This window comes from Manis javanica, chromosome 6 (genome assembly GCF_040802235.1).
Source record: "Manis javanica isolate MJ-LG chromosome 6, MJ_LKY, whole genome shotgun sequence".
Taxonomy (NCBI): Eukaryota; Metazoa; Chordata; class Mammalia; order Pholidota; family Manidae; genus Manis; species Manis javanica.
Genome location: NC_133161.1, coordinates 88,441,535 through 88,456,147, shown reverse-complemented (window position 1 = coordinate 88,456,147; position 14,613 = coordinate 88,441,535). Strand labels below are relative to the sequence as shown.

Sequence of the window (14,613 nt, the reverse complement as noted above, 5' to 3'; positions counted from 1 at the left end):
TATCAATTAGGTTTTTAAAACAGGCTTACCATTGAACTTCAGGTTCATTCTTCTCACTGGCAGAAGCCTCCTTGACAGGAGAGTCATGACTGGTTTCTTCTGATGTAGCATTGTAAACCGTAGCTGGTGCTAGTAAAGGCAGCCTAGCAGTGCTTTCTGCCTGCTCCCCATTTTCACTCCTGATGGCACACCCATCACCATTGTTGCTGCTCAGGTTTCCACTTGCGTGGGGTGATACACTAACCAATGAGAAGTGCTCTGCCTTAGAGCCACTTTTCCTAGCTTCACGCTGTCTTTTGCGGTATTCTAACAGAGACACCTTAAGAAAGATATGGAAAAGCAAATCTTTTCATCTTGTTTTATATGTCAGACACAATTTACTTTTTTTCTAAAGAGAATTACTATATTTACATTGGAAAATTATGTAAAATAATTTTATTCTGAACAAATAATAGTAATAGTTAACAATTACAAAATGCCTGCTGTATGCCAGACATTGTATTTAGCTGTTTACATATATTATCTCATTTAATCCTCACAACAACCCTATGAAATAGGTATATTATCATCCCCATTTTATAGATGAGGAAATTGAGTAACTCACTCACTCAAGGTCACACAGCTGGTGAGTGTTGGAGCCGGGATTCGAACCTAGGTCTTACTTGAAAGCCCGTGCTCTTTCCACTATACTACATTGCTTCCCACAAAGTTGTCAACTGGACTCTGTTATAAAAATTAAAAGCACACATCACTAAAATTCCTTGACTTACAAAGCAATAACCTATTAATAAAATAATTGTTGTAGAGTTCTCCCATTCCTCCAAAATTCTAATTGTCTCAACATGTCTGCCAAATTAGAGAACTTATTAATGCTTTTCAAAATACTCTTATATCTATGGCCTAAGTACTACAGATATTATGGATAGGAAAGAGGGATTTCTTCTAAATAAGGCTGCTATTCTATGTAAAATAAGGTAATAACACACATCTTATTCAGCTCTTTATTTGGTAGGGAGGTTATTTTTAAGTTACTCTCTTAGCGAAATATATCCTGGTGAGGTTTCAGTCTCTGAAACCATGATCCTTATGAGTTTTTCCTACCACTACTAGAATGTTTTACTACTCTGTAAACATTTTAAAGTTAACAGAACATTTACAAAAGGTTTTCAAATGTACATATTAAAGATTAAACTTGAACAACTCAAGTATGAATACCTTACATAAAACATAACTGGCAATTACCCTCTGAAGTAGTATGAAAGAAACACTATTAAAAGGACTATAAATTGTTAAATTTGTAACCTTTTTCTTTTGTGGTGGATTCTGGGGTGTGCAACTTCCGTCGATCAAATTGTCATTAACAGTCCGTCCGAAACCAGATATAAGCCCATCTTCTGAAGTACAAAACACAGGTGTTTCCATAAACATGCCTCTAGTATCATCCTGCATCAGGCACTTTGACTCACTTATTCGGAAGCCTCCTCCAACCTCCAACTGATGCGAGGGTGTCAGGTCCCTCAAGTTAGAGTTTACTGAGAAGTTAATTCCTGTTCTGTCAGGACTCTTTACCCAGGAAGAATATATTGTGCCCCGTCCAGAATGAGTAGATTCCAGTTGGCTGTTAGAATCGGTCCTTTCATGTGTAGGTGTTTCCATGGTTTTATGTAAGGCAGTTTGCTCGACCAAATCGAGTCCCAGCTGAAGGTCTGGCACAGACTCCTTTTCCCCAGGGCACTGCCTGTTGACTTCAGTCCTGCTCCTAGGGCTGGTATAACCAATAGTCTTTATTTCTTGCAGACCCAGTTCAGTTAAATTAGAATTTCTAAAAGGCCCCAATGTTAACATGGTTGAAGATCTGTCATATCCCTGTTTATAGAATTAAAAAAAAAAATTACACAAGTAACCACATATTGAGACTAATTCTAAAACCTACAGCAATTTAAGAAAAATGATGATACTAGGGAAAAGCCACCAATTTAAAAAACCTTTATTAAATAACTCCTTACCTCTTGACTATAAGTGCATCTCTTAATTTCTGGAGAACTTTCTGGGGAAGAAATATTCTATATAAAAGAAATAATTAGAATTGTAAATTAAAATTTATAACCCATGATATTTATAGAAATGAAAATTTAAATGAGAAACCACTACATTGATACTGGGTTTCTTTTACCTTTTCCATTCTCCATAAAAGATACCTGCCTTTTTTTATTTACAGCAAATTTGATACACAGTCATGCAGTATGAATCTGTATAAAGATGAAAACTATGCCCTTTTAAAAAAAAATTAAGCAGCTTAAACTCACATAAATGCTTGTGCTAACTTTTATCTTTTAAAAATTTCTTAAAACTTTGTACTTTCCGAATACTAGTTGTTGAAAGAAAGGGGAAGCTATTAAAGAAACCCCAACCCCACAGTTAAACTTTTTTTCTGTTTAAATTTCTCACCTCAAAGTGCATGGTATTTCCTGGTGTGCCAGGAGTTACTGGGGTAACTGGTGAATATATGGGTTTGTAACCATTTCTACAACCTTCATCATCTGATCTTATCCGGGGAGGAGTGGCAAATGATCCATCTGTGGGCGTCATCTCTGGATGAGTTGGTGTAGCATATGGTGAAGGAGTAGGTGTGGAGTTTTCTGAGTAAGCAGAATCTAGCAATTGATAAAGTCTTCGTTTTTTTAGTGGTGTAGTTAAATCTGTTTGGACAAACAATACTGTAAGAAATTATACTGTTGGTATTTGCTACAATCTGTAATATATTCTGGGAAAGATTGAAATACCAACAATAGTAATTATGATAACTTTCACCCCAAAACTAAATTTCAGGGTTTTAAAAGATAATAACATGAAACACTCTCTCCCTACTCCCAAATTAATTTCACAATTAGCAAGCATTATCTTGACAGAAATGTTCACAGGCCTAAATAGGACTCTACAGAACCTTAGTTTCTAAGAGTCCTTTTGAATCTGTCTGAAAAGCAGGCAGCCCAAAAGCCAAAAGTTAGGTCAAAAATCCGACCATAAGCCCCAATGGTTACTGCATATTAAGGTTTTAATGTCTATCTTCATCCAAAAAGTTGGAGGACAGAAAAAGGAAAAATAATTTTGTAAAGTACATAGTAACTAGAAAATGCCTGTTACAAAGCTATACAAATCTTGCTGCATTCTTCACACTAAAACAATAATGAAAGGAAATTCTACCTGTAAAGGAACAGCTGTCATTTAAGAATAGTGGACTTTTATTTTCACCATTGACTGCAGGACTTCTGGATCTTTCTTGACAGGGTGAATTAAATCTATGTAAAATTGCTGAGCTTTCTTCCTCTAAAGCTTGTTTCAACCATCGCTGAAATACATAAAATAAATGAAATCAGTTTGTAAATATTTATATAGCTTATAAATATGGTGCTGATTCCAATACCAGGAACAGTGGTAAGGAATGAGATTAACATTTGGCTCATCCTAGGCTTTTATATACAAACAAATGTTTACCTTCTTGCATGAGCCAGAAATGTTTTCAGTAGGTTCTTTTCTTCTCCTTTTTTCTGAAAGGAATGGTGAAGTAAATCTAATATAGTGCTTAGGAGTAGAGTATACATGGGGACTGTAAGTGAGTCCTGGTAAAGAATTGAGCTGTGTAGCTAACACTTCAGGATCTGTAGTTATGCGCAGAGGCCTTTCTGAAAGGCTGTCTGAAGGTCTTCCTGTCTTCTCATTCTTTTCACTTAACCACTCATTGACCAAGTGCTAGAGAAAAGAAAAATTTGGATCACTATGTATGTAATTATACAGATTCTGCTATAGAATATTCTAATACCAAATTTGAAATGGATACATTAGCTAAGATGATAAATTGAGTAATTTAAATCACTCATATATGATGCCCCAAAATAAATTATTCCACATTTCCTTGGTTATCTACTCTTATTCCTAAAATGTTTTTAAAAACAATAATACTTTGTAGGGATGAAATACATGGTAGCTTTTGTAAAAGAATAAAATCCGAGAGACTTCAGTGTCATCTTATGAGCACAAACACTAAGTATAAGTTTGTTCCTGCCTCTGTTGTAGGTACAATATGTTCAGTCTGTTAGAAAAATCTGACTTCAGGCAGTGCTTTTGTTCCCTGGCTGCCCATCAGAATCTCCAAGAGATGAAACTGGTCCATACACGTTTAAAAAATAAAAAAATAAATAAATAAACCATCTGCATTGACAATCACTACTGCTTTGAAAATTCACAAATCCTTTTCTTAATTCTGTTGATTTTTTTGGTCTACAACATACATATTTCAATCTTTAATGGCTAAAATATAATGATGACTCACTTTTTTTTTGGTAAACTAGTTACTTAATAAAGCTCAGTTCAATTATGGGCATTGAAAGAAGGATTACATTTATCAGCACAAACACCATTTCCTTTGTTGTGCAGGCATTCCTATCTTTTCTATCTAGTATCAAGTGATTTTTTTTATTATAAATGTAATTTGTGGAAAACGTAGAAAAAGTCATAGATATGTATATGCACATACAGAAACGCATTAAAAAAAGAAACACTCTACCCACATCCTGTCTGCCAGAGAGAATCACTATAAACACTTATGGCATTTTTTTTTTCAATGTATGTAAAATTACCTCTCCAGGACAAATAACGGAATGTAGTACTGAAGCACATGGAGTCCGCAGCTGGACTGCCTGGCTGCAAATCCTAGCTTTGCCACTTACACTGTGCCTCAGGCAAATTACATAACCTTTCTAACATCCCAATCCTCATCTGTAAAAGGGTCATAATAGAAAGTAGCTCTACAAATAGGGTTATTTTTTAAAAAAATAACATCATAAAGCTCTTCAAACAGTATCTGGCACAGAGTAAGTGCTGTGTATTAAATTGAAGATCTTTACATTATGATAATTTGGTACTCTGTCAAACAGTATGTGTCTAAAATAGAATGCCATAAGCAAACCTGTGACATAAGAGGCTTTTTTAGACAGGCTATTGGATCCTACATCTCAGACCAGGAATTTAAATATCTTCATGGCACAACAGTAGTTTAGCCATTTAAAAATAAAGGACAAGGATTATGTCGTATTTGTAATTGAGAAAGTAGCTTCTCTTTTGAACATGATTCTTTTTTACTGATCCAAATAACAAAAGTTGCAATTATATTTTTGCTCTTCCAAAGTAGGCAAAAGTTACTGCCCTTTGTTAAAAGCAAGTTAATTGACTGGCTTGCTCAAGATCTATAGTGCAGTAAGGAGATCACAGACTTGGAATTAAACAGAACTGATCTAACATACACTCCTGGGTTCATCCTAGATATTTACTAAATACATTTTTCATGGTTTCACAGTTTCAGGGTTTTAAAAGATAGTAACATAAAACACTCTCTCCCTACTCCTGAATTAATTTCAATTAGCAAGCATTATCTTGACAGAAATGTTCACAGGCCTAGATAGGACTCTCTATGAAACCTTAGTTTCTAAGAGTCCTTTTGAATCTGTACTGAGTGTGGTTAAGAATAAAAAAAAAGATCAATTAAGGTTCAAAGTATTTTGTTATAAAGTGTATGAGGAGGATCTAATTATTGTCCACTCCTTCCCCAAAGAGCCTCACGATTACCACTTTGGTATCTCTGCTTCAATCTGCTCTACTCAGAGTGGAGGAAACTACATCCTTGCTTCATAAGGATGTTCTGGTATTTCTGAGTTAAAAGGCTCAGGTCGGTTTATCTCAGTTTCCCATAATTGTCTTATTAAAGCCTACTACAGGTTTTTCAAAGATTCTTATTACTAAAAATTGATCTAAAACTACCCTTCCTTATAAAGTTTCACTCTTAGGACATTCTATGGAAATCGATTTCTTCACATTTAATTCTTGTAATCTACCTTTACTGTGAAGTTGTATTAAAAATACAAAGAATAAAGGATAACATCTAAAACCAGTTGTTTCTGAGGAGTGTAAATTTGGTATACAGGGTAGGCAAAATTAAATCATGAATCATTAATACTTAAAGGAACTACATGTTTAAGAATTATCTTCATAACAATTATATAAATATATTAGCTAATTTTATAGCTTTTGAAGTTCTTATTTAAAACTTTGCTATTCTGTTCCTTCTGAGATGTTATAGATTGAATTTTAAAAACAAATATGTTCAACATCAGAAGACACTTGTCAGAAAACTGTTCTTAAATTCATTAAGATTGTACCTTCTTTGTTTTGGGGTACTTTGTGGGACATTTGCTAAGTGCTGGAATTTCAGTGTCAGTAATTATTTCTGCTAATGCAGTTTCAGTTTCTGGTTCTATTGCAAGTACAGTATTTTCAATATCATTTTGTTGTGAAATAACTTCTACATCAGGAGAAGATGGCTGGATATCTGAACACATGCTGACAGTTCTGTGTCTCCGACGTTGCTGTCCAATGTGAGTTCTACTCCGGGAAAAACTTTTCCTTTGTTTAGTTCTATTCACTTTGGCAGGGGTTGGCTTGCTAGCAGTTTCCTCTTTTGCTTGCTCCTAATTCAAAATACAACAGAATGGAACTTTTGATAGTATATAAGGAAGGAATTGAAATCTAATAGCATTAATCTACTTCAGAAGCTGATTTCCCCAAATTTCTTTATGAATTCTGACATATACTAAGTTGACATAATTAAGAACGTTTTTATTTAACACAAGTCAAAATTCTCATAGGATTTAACAGACATTTAAAATTCTTTAGAGATGTGACTATTCATATGTGGGAATTTTACTGGAATGAAAGTGTTCAAATGTGAAAATAAAAGTAGACCTGAGTAGTACCTGAATGACTTCAGCATCGCTGACAACCTGTACATCTTTACATTCAGTTTTAACTTCAGTTTTGGCTGTGCTGATCCTTTCCAAAGCTTGTTCTCTTCTCTTTTCTCTTTTTTCAAGTCTGGCAAAAGCTTGTAGAATTGCTTCCATTTTCCTTTCTTCTCTTGTCTACCAAATTTAAATTTTAAGTGGCATAATAAATATCATTGTTTTAAAGTAAAATTCAAAAGTCCAAATGTTCCTGGCAAATTTAAAGAATTTCTTTGATGTTACTAGCAAAATACTTCTATTGATTGATGGAAGATATGGGGGCAGAGTGGGTGTGTGTGTGTGTGTGCAGGGGCTTTATATTCATTTGAGATCTTTCAGAATCCCAGACATCTTGGTAAGCTCTGTCATTACAAATAACATTTCATGAAAGGAACATCTGGATGACTGAATGTCAATGATAAGGGTAAAACAAAACAAGCAAAACCTCAAGAACTACCTTGTTTTTTACCTAACTGAACATCTTTTCTTCTCACTGCAGCTTTTTAAAAATAAAATTCAAAGTTCCTAAGGTGATGAAGTTGAAAAGGTTAAATTCATATAAACTTAAGAAGCGAATATATTATGGACATGTGGTTGCAGGATATCATGGGGTGAAGTCCTAGGTTCAAGTGATGACTCTACCAGTCATTTACTATCTCTGTGACTCTAGGCAACTTAACAACCCTAATTAACCTTTTTGAGTCTCATAAAATGTGGGTAATAATAATTAACACTTCACTGAATAGTAATAGTTATTTAGAGTTCAAATAGAAAAATATCTGTGCAAGTTTTCCACCAGTACTTGTAAAATGGCTGGCATTCGTAAGTGTTAATTATTTTTTCTACTTTAGTTCTTTTGCCCTCCATTGTAATTCTTACAAGGCATTCCTCTACCTTCTGCTCTTCCTGTCTTACACTGACAGTTCAAGGCGGAGTGAGGAACAGCAAAAGTTCTTGGAATATCAGTTCTCTGGAGAAAGAACATTAAAAGCAAGACCCACAGCCTTGGCCAGTGGACCTGGCAAATGCTTTGGCTTTCAGTCAGAAACAGGAAGCATATCCATCAACTGTCCAGTTCTCCAGATGGAAAGAACCAGGTCCTGAGACTCAGATGCATTTGTTTTTCCTCCTTTATTGTCATCAGTGTGGGGAAGAAAGTTCAGAAACTCCAGGTCTAGCTGCACAGTCTTCTCAATGTTAGATCTTTAGTTCTAGTACTAACCATCAGAGATGCAAGCACTAAGACACCTACATTCTGGTAACTTTTGCTTGCTCTTTCCTGTCTTTGTTATGGTGAGGGGTCAACAAAACTTCTCTGAGAATAATTGTTGTTAATTAGTTACAACAAATTGCCATGCTTCAAAAGTATCAGTCTTAAAAAATGTGTTCACCCTCTTTACTTCACAGATAAGGGAAACTAAGGTCCAAAGAGGTAAGATGACTTGTTCACGGATACATATCTGCATCTTAGCTCTCCTGGCCTGGGATGGGTAATTAGATATTAAAATAGCATAGACAAAAGGTGGTCTTTCTACTTGAAGTTTTAAAGCTGAATTCTTATTTATGTCTCAGGTCTTTTAAAATTACCCAATCTTTTATCTTTCAACTTACAGCTGTCTATAAAAACCCTGTCTCATGTATCAGGGCTTTTCTTAAACCCTAAATTTAGAAGTCTAGAGTAACTAAAAAAGATGATTTTCATATTTGCTTCACGAACAGAACAGGGAGAAGGGGTTTATTTTTATGGCTATGTTTCTTCCAAAAAAGAGAACAAATTTGTCCAGCAAGAATCATTCATTTCATGTTTTAAAAAAATTACCAAGGGTTTTCTGAGGCAAGTATGAATTTATGCCAAGAGGTTTCTTTGACCTAGTCTAATATTCACTTGTTTTGGATGGTGAGAATGGGGATTAAAGAGAAAATCATTTGATGTAATGACCAAACTCTTTAACAGTACAACTAATTGATAGTCAAAGTAAAATCCTTTATGTAGAGATGGCTCATAATTTTTTTGAGCTGGTCAGGATCTTAAAAAATAACTCAGTACACTGCTGAAGAAACCAAACCCCCCGTGTGTTAAATGACTCACTCAAAGAAAGGCAGAGCCCATAATTGTTATCCAAGTTTCCTGGCTCCTAATTTACCCTTCTTTGCAATTAACAACCACTGACATACCACATAATGTGTAACTTTTCCTACATTTACTTCTATTGCTAACAGAAAGCAGTAAACAGATAATCCCAATAGCTTTAACCTTCATGTTAAAGCACACAAATCTTGAAGATGTAAGCGTGTGCCTTTGGTTTTCTACATGGGAAAAAAAAAAACTAGTACACTGATCTGCTTCTACTTTAAACTCTTTTAAGTTACATTTGTCACTCAGAAAAAGCTAATACATTCCTTGACATAAAACCAGATGTATAGTTTATACTCAGTGACTTAAAATTTACTACCCATTTTACAGATATAACAGAAAAATAAAAGTTGTCTATAGCTTGAAGTAATTATAGCTGACTTTGTAGAAGATAAATTAGGAGTTCTCATTAACCCCAGCAGGCTTTCCACAGACCCTAACATCTGTGCTTGATATAGTTTGTATTATCCTAGTCACATAAGGCTGCTAGGAAGACTTGTATTTCTATAACTATGACTCATCCAAGCAAATGACCAGAACTCAAAGTCATTCTATTTTGTATGAGCTGGACAACTGATAGACCCTGATTCAGAAATAGAATCAGATAGAGTTGCTTTTCGGGAACACTACATTAGCTTTTGACACACTATTAATGCTGTAGTGTTGGGTGCTAAACAAATCAGAGATCAATTTCCATACTGCTTTTATGTATCTTAGTTTATGGTTTTAGAACAGTGCATACATAATACTGTGATTTCCTATAAGCAGTAGAAAGTCTGCTTAATATCCCTTTATAGGATTTTATCACTTGAGGTGTTTTAAGAATTTTTATTCTACCTTCTTGCCTCAATGTAGACACACGAGTATAAATTTACTTTGAAGTCATGTAACTTCACATTTGAAAAAGACTATAGAAATCTTGTCTAAGCTTCCTATTCAACCAATGGGGAAAACCTAAGGTCCATACAGTTCAAGGGTTACATGATAAAGAATACAGTTTTATATGACATTGCAACTGAAAAAGTAAACTTGAGCAAACTGTTCTAATCCATCCCAATTAGAGGTATCTAGTCATTTGAAACTGAGTGAAATAAGTTTATGAACTGTGGCTGTTCCAGGAGGTTCAGAGGGAAATCTGATAGTAGCAGGGTAAAAGAACTGGGAAGTAAACAGAAATGAAGATTATCCACAGACTTGTACTTTTTTTACCTTGCTACTAGGTAGGAACAAAAATCTTGCCTTTTAAAGTAAAGGGCAACAGCAGGGCCAACCTGCCAAATTATACCACCCTACAGCCTTTAAATAAACTAAGGTTTCTTATTCAATTAACTGTCCTTATCCTTTCAAATAAGAATTAGAGATTAATTTACCTTTTAAAAAAATGGTTAAGATTATTGCTTAGCAATAAAATCATTCCAAATAGCTTGTGTGGTATCTCCATTTCTTCTCTATTACGTGAAGATTTAGTTTATCCTCATAGTACTGCTCCCTGCCTGGTCTTTGTCATTCCCTGCATAGCACACCACCCTCCACAACAGGGACCTTGCCTTCTTTGTTCACCCATTACCTCACATGGTGCTCAGCATACAGCAAACATTTTTGTTAAATAAGAATTGTATATACATTATATAAAACATGTATCAGTGTTATTTGAAGGTGTGTAACTTTAAACAAAGTTACATATATTACAAATTTACATATACTACAAGCAGCTAAAGCTGAATATTCTCATTTTGTTTGAACAGAACACCTATAAAAACAGACTCCCTTGTGCTATTCAATATCATAATCTCATTAACCACTCATTTTAGGAACAGTCATAAACTCTGATGAGAGAAAACTGGACCCTAGAAAATTAAAATTAGTAATCATGCCTAAGAGAAAAATGAGATGGATGATACATATGTCATCAGGTGACTTTTTCTTGCAACAAAGTTAATCTAATTATATTTTACTTTATTTAAATTTCACCTTCTAAAGTGATCTAAATCAAGTCACTTCCTAGAGGCATTCTGTAATTTTCCCAGAATATGTGTGTTCTGTGGAATAAACCTGTGGTATGTCAAAGGTGTCACCACAAAAAGTCCCAAGGGTGTAAACATTTAGGAAATGTTAACATAAACATTATTTCTCAAAGAGTTTTTAAACACAACATGTATACTGGGAATCTAAAAATTGGGGACATGATACACTATTTCCTAAACTGGCCACAGAGCTCTTTTTTTCACAGAATGCTGTAGAATAATTTTTGATATGAAGGATGAGGGCTGAGAAAATTGTGACTCCCGTGTCCTGGCAAGGCCCCAGGACACTACCTGTGCTATAAAGAAGCTTCATTTAGTTCATACTCAGGGGCCTAACTGTATATTACCTCAGATGGCTGCCATTAACTTATTTAGTAGACTCAAATAGACCATGTACCTTTAGAAAAGCCAGGCATTTTTTTGTCCCCTAGAACCTGGGGGGCTAATGACAATGAAAAAAACTACAAATTTTTACCGTTATCAGTTTATATCCAAATGACTAATTCTAGATTGTCCTAGTTGCTTGACAAGTTCAACAGTCTTACCCATATGACTATCTTTTTATATCCTTCATATCCTTTCTGTTGTTTCTCAAATTTCTGTCCTCCTAAATGTGAAGACCCCTTAAGTCACATTCCATGGAATTTGTTTAAGCAGTCTGACTATAAAAGGCCATTAAATATTACCAAGACTACATTCCCAAGGTTGTCTTTCCATACCTTAAGGAAAATTATTTTGAAAATATAATATTAAAAGATAATCTATAAAGGAGGCTCTTTTCATGCCATTATAAATGGGGGTGGGGAGTAAGCAAGCCTCCTTTTTTATTTAAATCTTTTAAAGGTTTTTATATTTTAATTGATTATTTGTTAGTTCAAGAGAATAAAGTGAGATTCCCAACACCTAACCCGCTTCTGCATGCTCTACCTCTGACAAGGCTAGAGTCACCTCACTTTGATTATAGTGTACCTGGAGGAAACCAGTCAGTAGTGCTCTGGTTTGGGAATCAGGTGAAGATAAACAGCCTACTGTATTTCAACTGCCACAGTTTAACTGGGGTGATTCTTAAGATTCTCCCAAGTCATTTCTAGCCCACTGCCAAGTAAGTATCTCTTACTAGCTAAAGAAGTAATGCCCAATTTCTGTACCATTTAGGGACAAGTTTGCTTTTCTAAGCAGGTAAAACTTCTTAAGGGAGAAAACAGAAAAGGAAAATGTTAGTAAGAATGGATGTCTACCTTGGCTACATAGCAGTTTGAATAAATATTCTTTCATGAAATCTTCATTATTTGACATTTCATGTGATCTGCAATCAACTAACCTTATGTCCTATGCCCCTCCCTCCCTGCAACAAACCAGCCTACAATCCCAGCCAAATAAGATTGATCACATTCTAAGTATCTCTGGGTTATTTCCTGTGGAGAAATAAGCACAGTTAAGTCACAGGCTAATCTGTACTTGTTTAAATCTTACTCATAAAGTCTGTCATAAATATTACCTTAGTTCATGAAATGGTCTCTAATTCATACTTGCAACTCCTTTACTGCATTTCTTGCTCTATTGTAATTGTTTTTGTAAGTGTCCCTGAAGAAACATTCTTCCATTCGCACCAAAAAGAATAAGCTAGCAACCAAAACACATAAATTCACTGGTACAATTTTTGGAGACTGAGCAGAATACTAAATACTAGGTTGTGCAAGAAATTGCCATTTGTGTAGGTAAAAACTGTCAACAGTTTCATATGGTTCAGAGCTGTACTGCAAAAGGATGGGCTGAAGTATATTTGAATTTGAACACTACATGCTACTTATCTGGGAGGAAAGTATGACTGACTGCTTTTACATTCCAAGCTTATAAATGTAGTGTATGTGACAACTAGTATCTCCTACTATACCCATGATAATTTAAAGTCTGTCAAGTTTAAACCAAGTTAACTTTCTCAAGAGTTGACCTATCTTTCCAACAACTGATGTTAACCTAACCAATACACAAAAGGCAAAACTTAGAAAAAAAAGGCTGATTAGTATTTAAACTTTTCAAAGCCAAGTATTTTGATCTTCACAAATATTAATACTTTGGCAGGGGGATTCATACCAATTGCTTAAGAATCCCAGGATGCTGTTTTGTTTTTTAAATATTGGGATGCATGCTTTTGCATTGTGTTTTGAATATATGAAAAAATTCTGTAATTGAAACATCAAAGCAAATATACTAATTAGCTATCCTGCCTAAAGCTATCTACAGATTCAATGCAATCCTTATCAAAATACTAACAGCATTCTTAAATGAACTAGAGCAAATAGTTCTAAAATTCATATGGAGCCACAAAAGACCCTGAATAGCCAAAGCAATCCTGAGAAGGAAGAATAAAGCAGGGGGATTACACTCCCCAACTTCAAGCTCCACTAATCAAGACAATTTGGTACTGGCACAAGAACAGAGCCTTAGATCAATGGAACAGAACAGAGAGCCCAGATATAAACCCCACATATATGGCCAATTAATATATGATAAAGGAGCAATGGACAAACAATGGGGGAAATGACAGCCTCTTCAACAACTGGTGTTGGCAAAACTGGACAGCTACATGTAAGAGAATGAAACTGGATCACTGTCTATCTCCATACACAAAAGTAAACTCAAAATGAATCAAAGACCCGAATGTAAGCCATGAAACCATAAAACTCTTAGAAGAAAAGATATGCAAAACTCTTGAATATAAACATGAGAAATTTTTTCATGAACATATCTCCTTGAGGAAGGGAAACAAAAGCAAAAATGAACAAGTGGGACTACATCAATCAAAAAACTTCGTACAGCAAAGGATACCATCAGCAGAACAAAGAGGCATCCTACAGTATGGGAGAAAATATTCACAAATGACATATCTGATAAAGGGTTGACATCCAAAATATATAAAGAGCTCACATGCCTCAATACCCAAAAAGCAAATAACCCGATGAAAAAATGAGCAGAGGAACTGAATAGACACTTCTCTAAAGAAGAAATTCAGATGACCAACAGGCACATGAAAAAATGCTCCACATCGCTAATCATCAGAGAATGCAAATTAAAACCACAACGAGATGTCACTTCACCCAGTTAGGATGGCCAACATCCAAAAGACAAGCAACAACAAATGCTGGCAAGGATGTGGAGAAAAGGGACTGCCTACACTACTGGTGGGAATGTTAATTAGTTCAACCATTGTGGAAAGCAATATGGAAGTTCTTCAAAAAACTAAAAATAGAAATACCATTTAACCCAGGAATTTCACTCCTAGAAATTTGCCCAAAGAAAACAAGATCTCAGACTCAAAAAGACATATGCACTCTGATGTTTATTGCAGCACTATTTACAATAGTCAAGATATGGAAGCAACCTGTTCATCAGTAGATGAATGGATAAAGATGTTGTACATATACACAATGGAATATTATTCAGCCATAAGAAGAAAACAAATCCTACTATTTGCAACAACATGGATGGAGCTAGAGGGTTATGCTCAGTGAAATAAGCCAGGCAGAGAAAAACAAGTACCAAATGATTTCACTCATCTGTGGAGTATAACAACAAAGCAAAAACTGAAAGAACAAAACAGCGGCAGACTCACAGAACCCAA

The 14,613-nt window shown here is 34.9% G+C and overlaps 1 protein-coding gene across 5 annotated transcripts in view; it reads right to left on the bottom strand.

Annotated features, from left to right (window-relative positions):
• The window catches only part of KMT2E (lysine methyltransferase 2E (inactive)), a 96,761-nt gene that overhangs the window by 4,447 nt on the left and 77,701 nt on the right, over nt 1-14,613 (bottom strand). For all 5 annotated transcript variants that reach the window (XM_017662727.3, XM_037003568.2, XM_017662725.3 and 2 more), the window contains 8 exons: nt 6,807-6,971; nt 6,213-6,521; nt 3,496-3,750; nt 3,205-3,349; nt 2,449-2,699; nt 2,007-2,063; nt 1,303-1,866; nt 30-319 (listed from right to left, as the gene is read on the bottom strand). In XM_017662727.3, the coding sequence (XP_017518216.2) occupies nt 30-319; nt 1,303-1,866; nt 2,007-2,063; nt 2,449-2,699; nt 3,205-3,349; nt 3,496-3,750; nt 6,213-6,521; nt 6,807-6,971 (2,036 nt within the window). The remainder of the gene's footprint in view (nt 1-29; nt 320-1,302; nt 1,867-2,006; nt 2,064-2,448; nt 2,700-3,204; nt 3,350-3,495; nt 3,751-6,212; nt 6,522-6,806; nt 6,972-14,613) is intronic.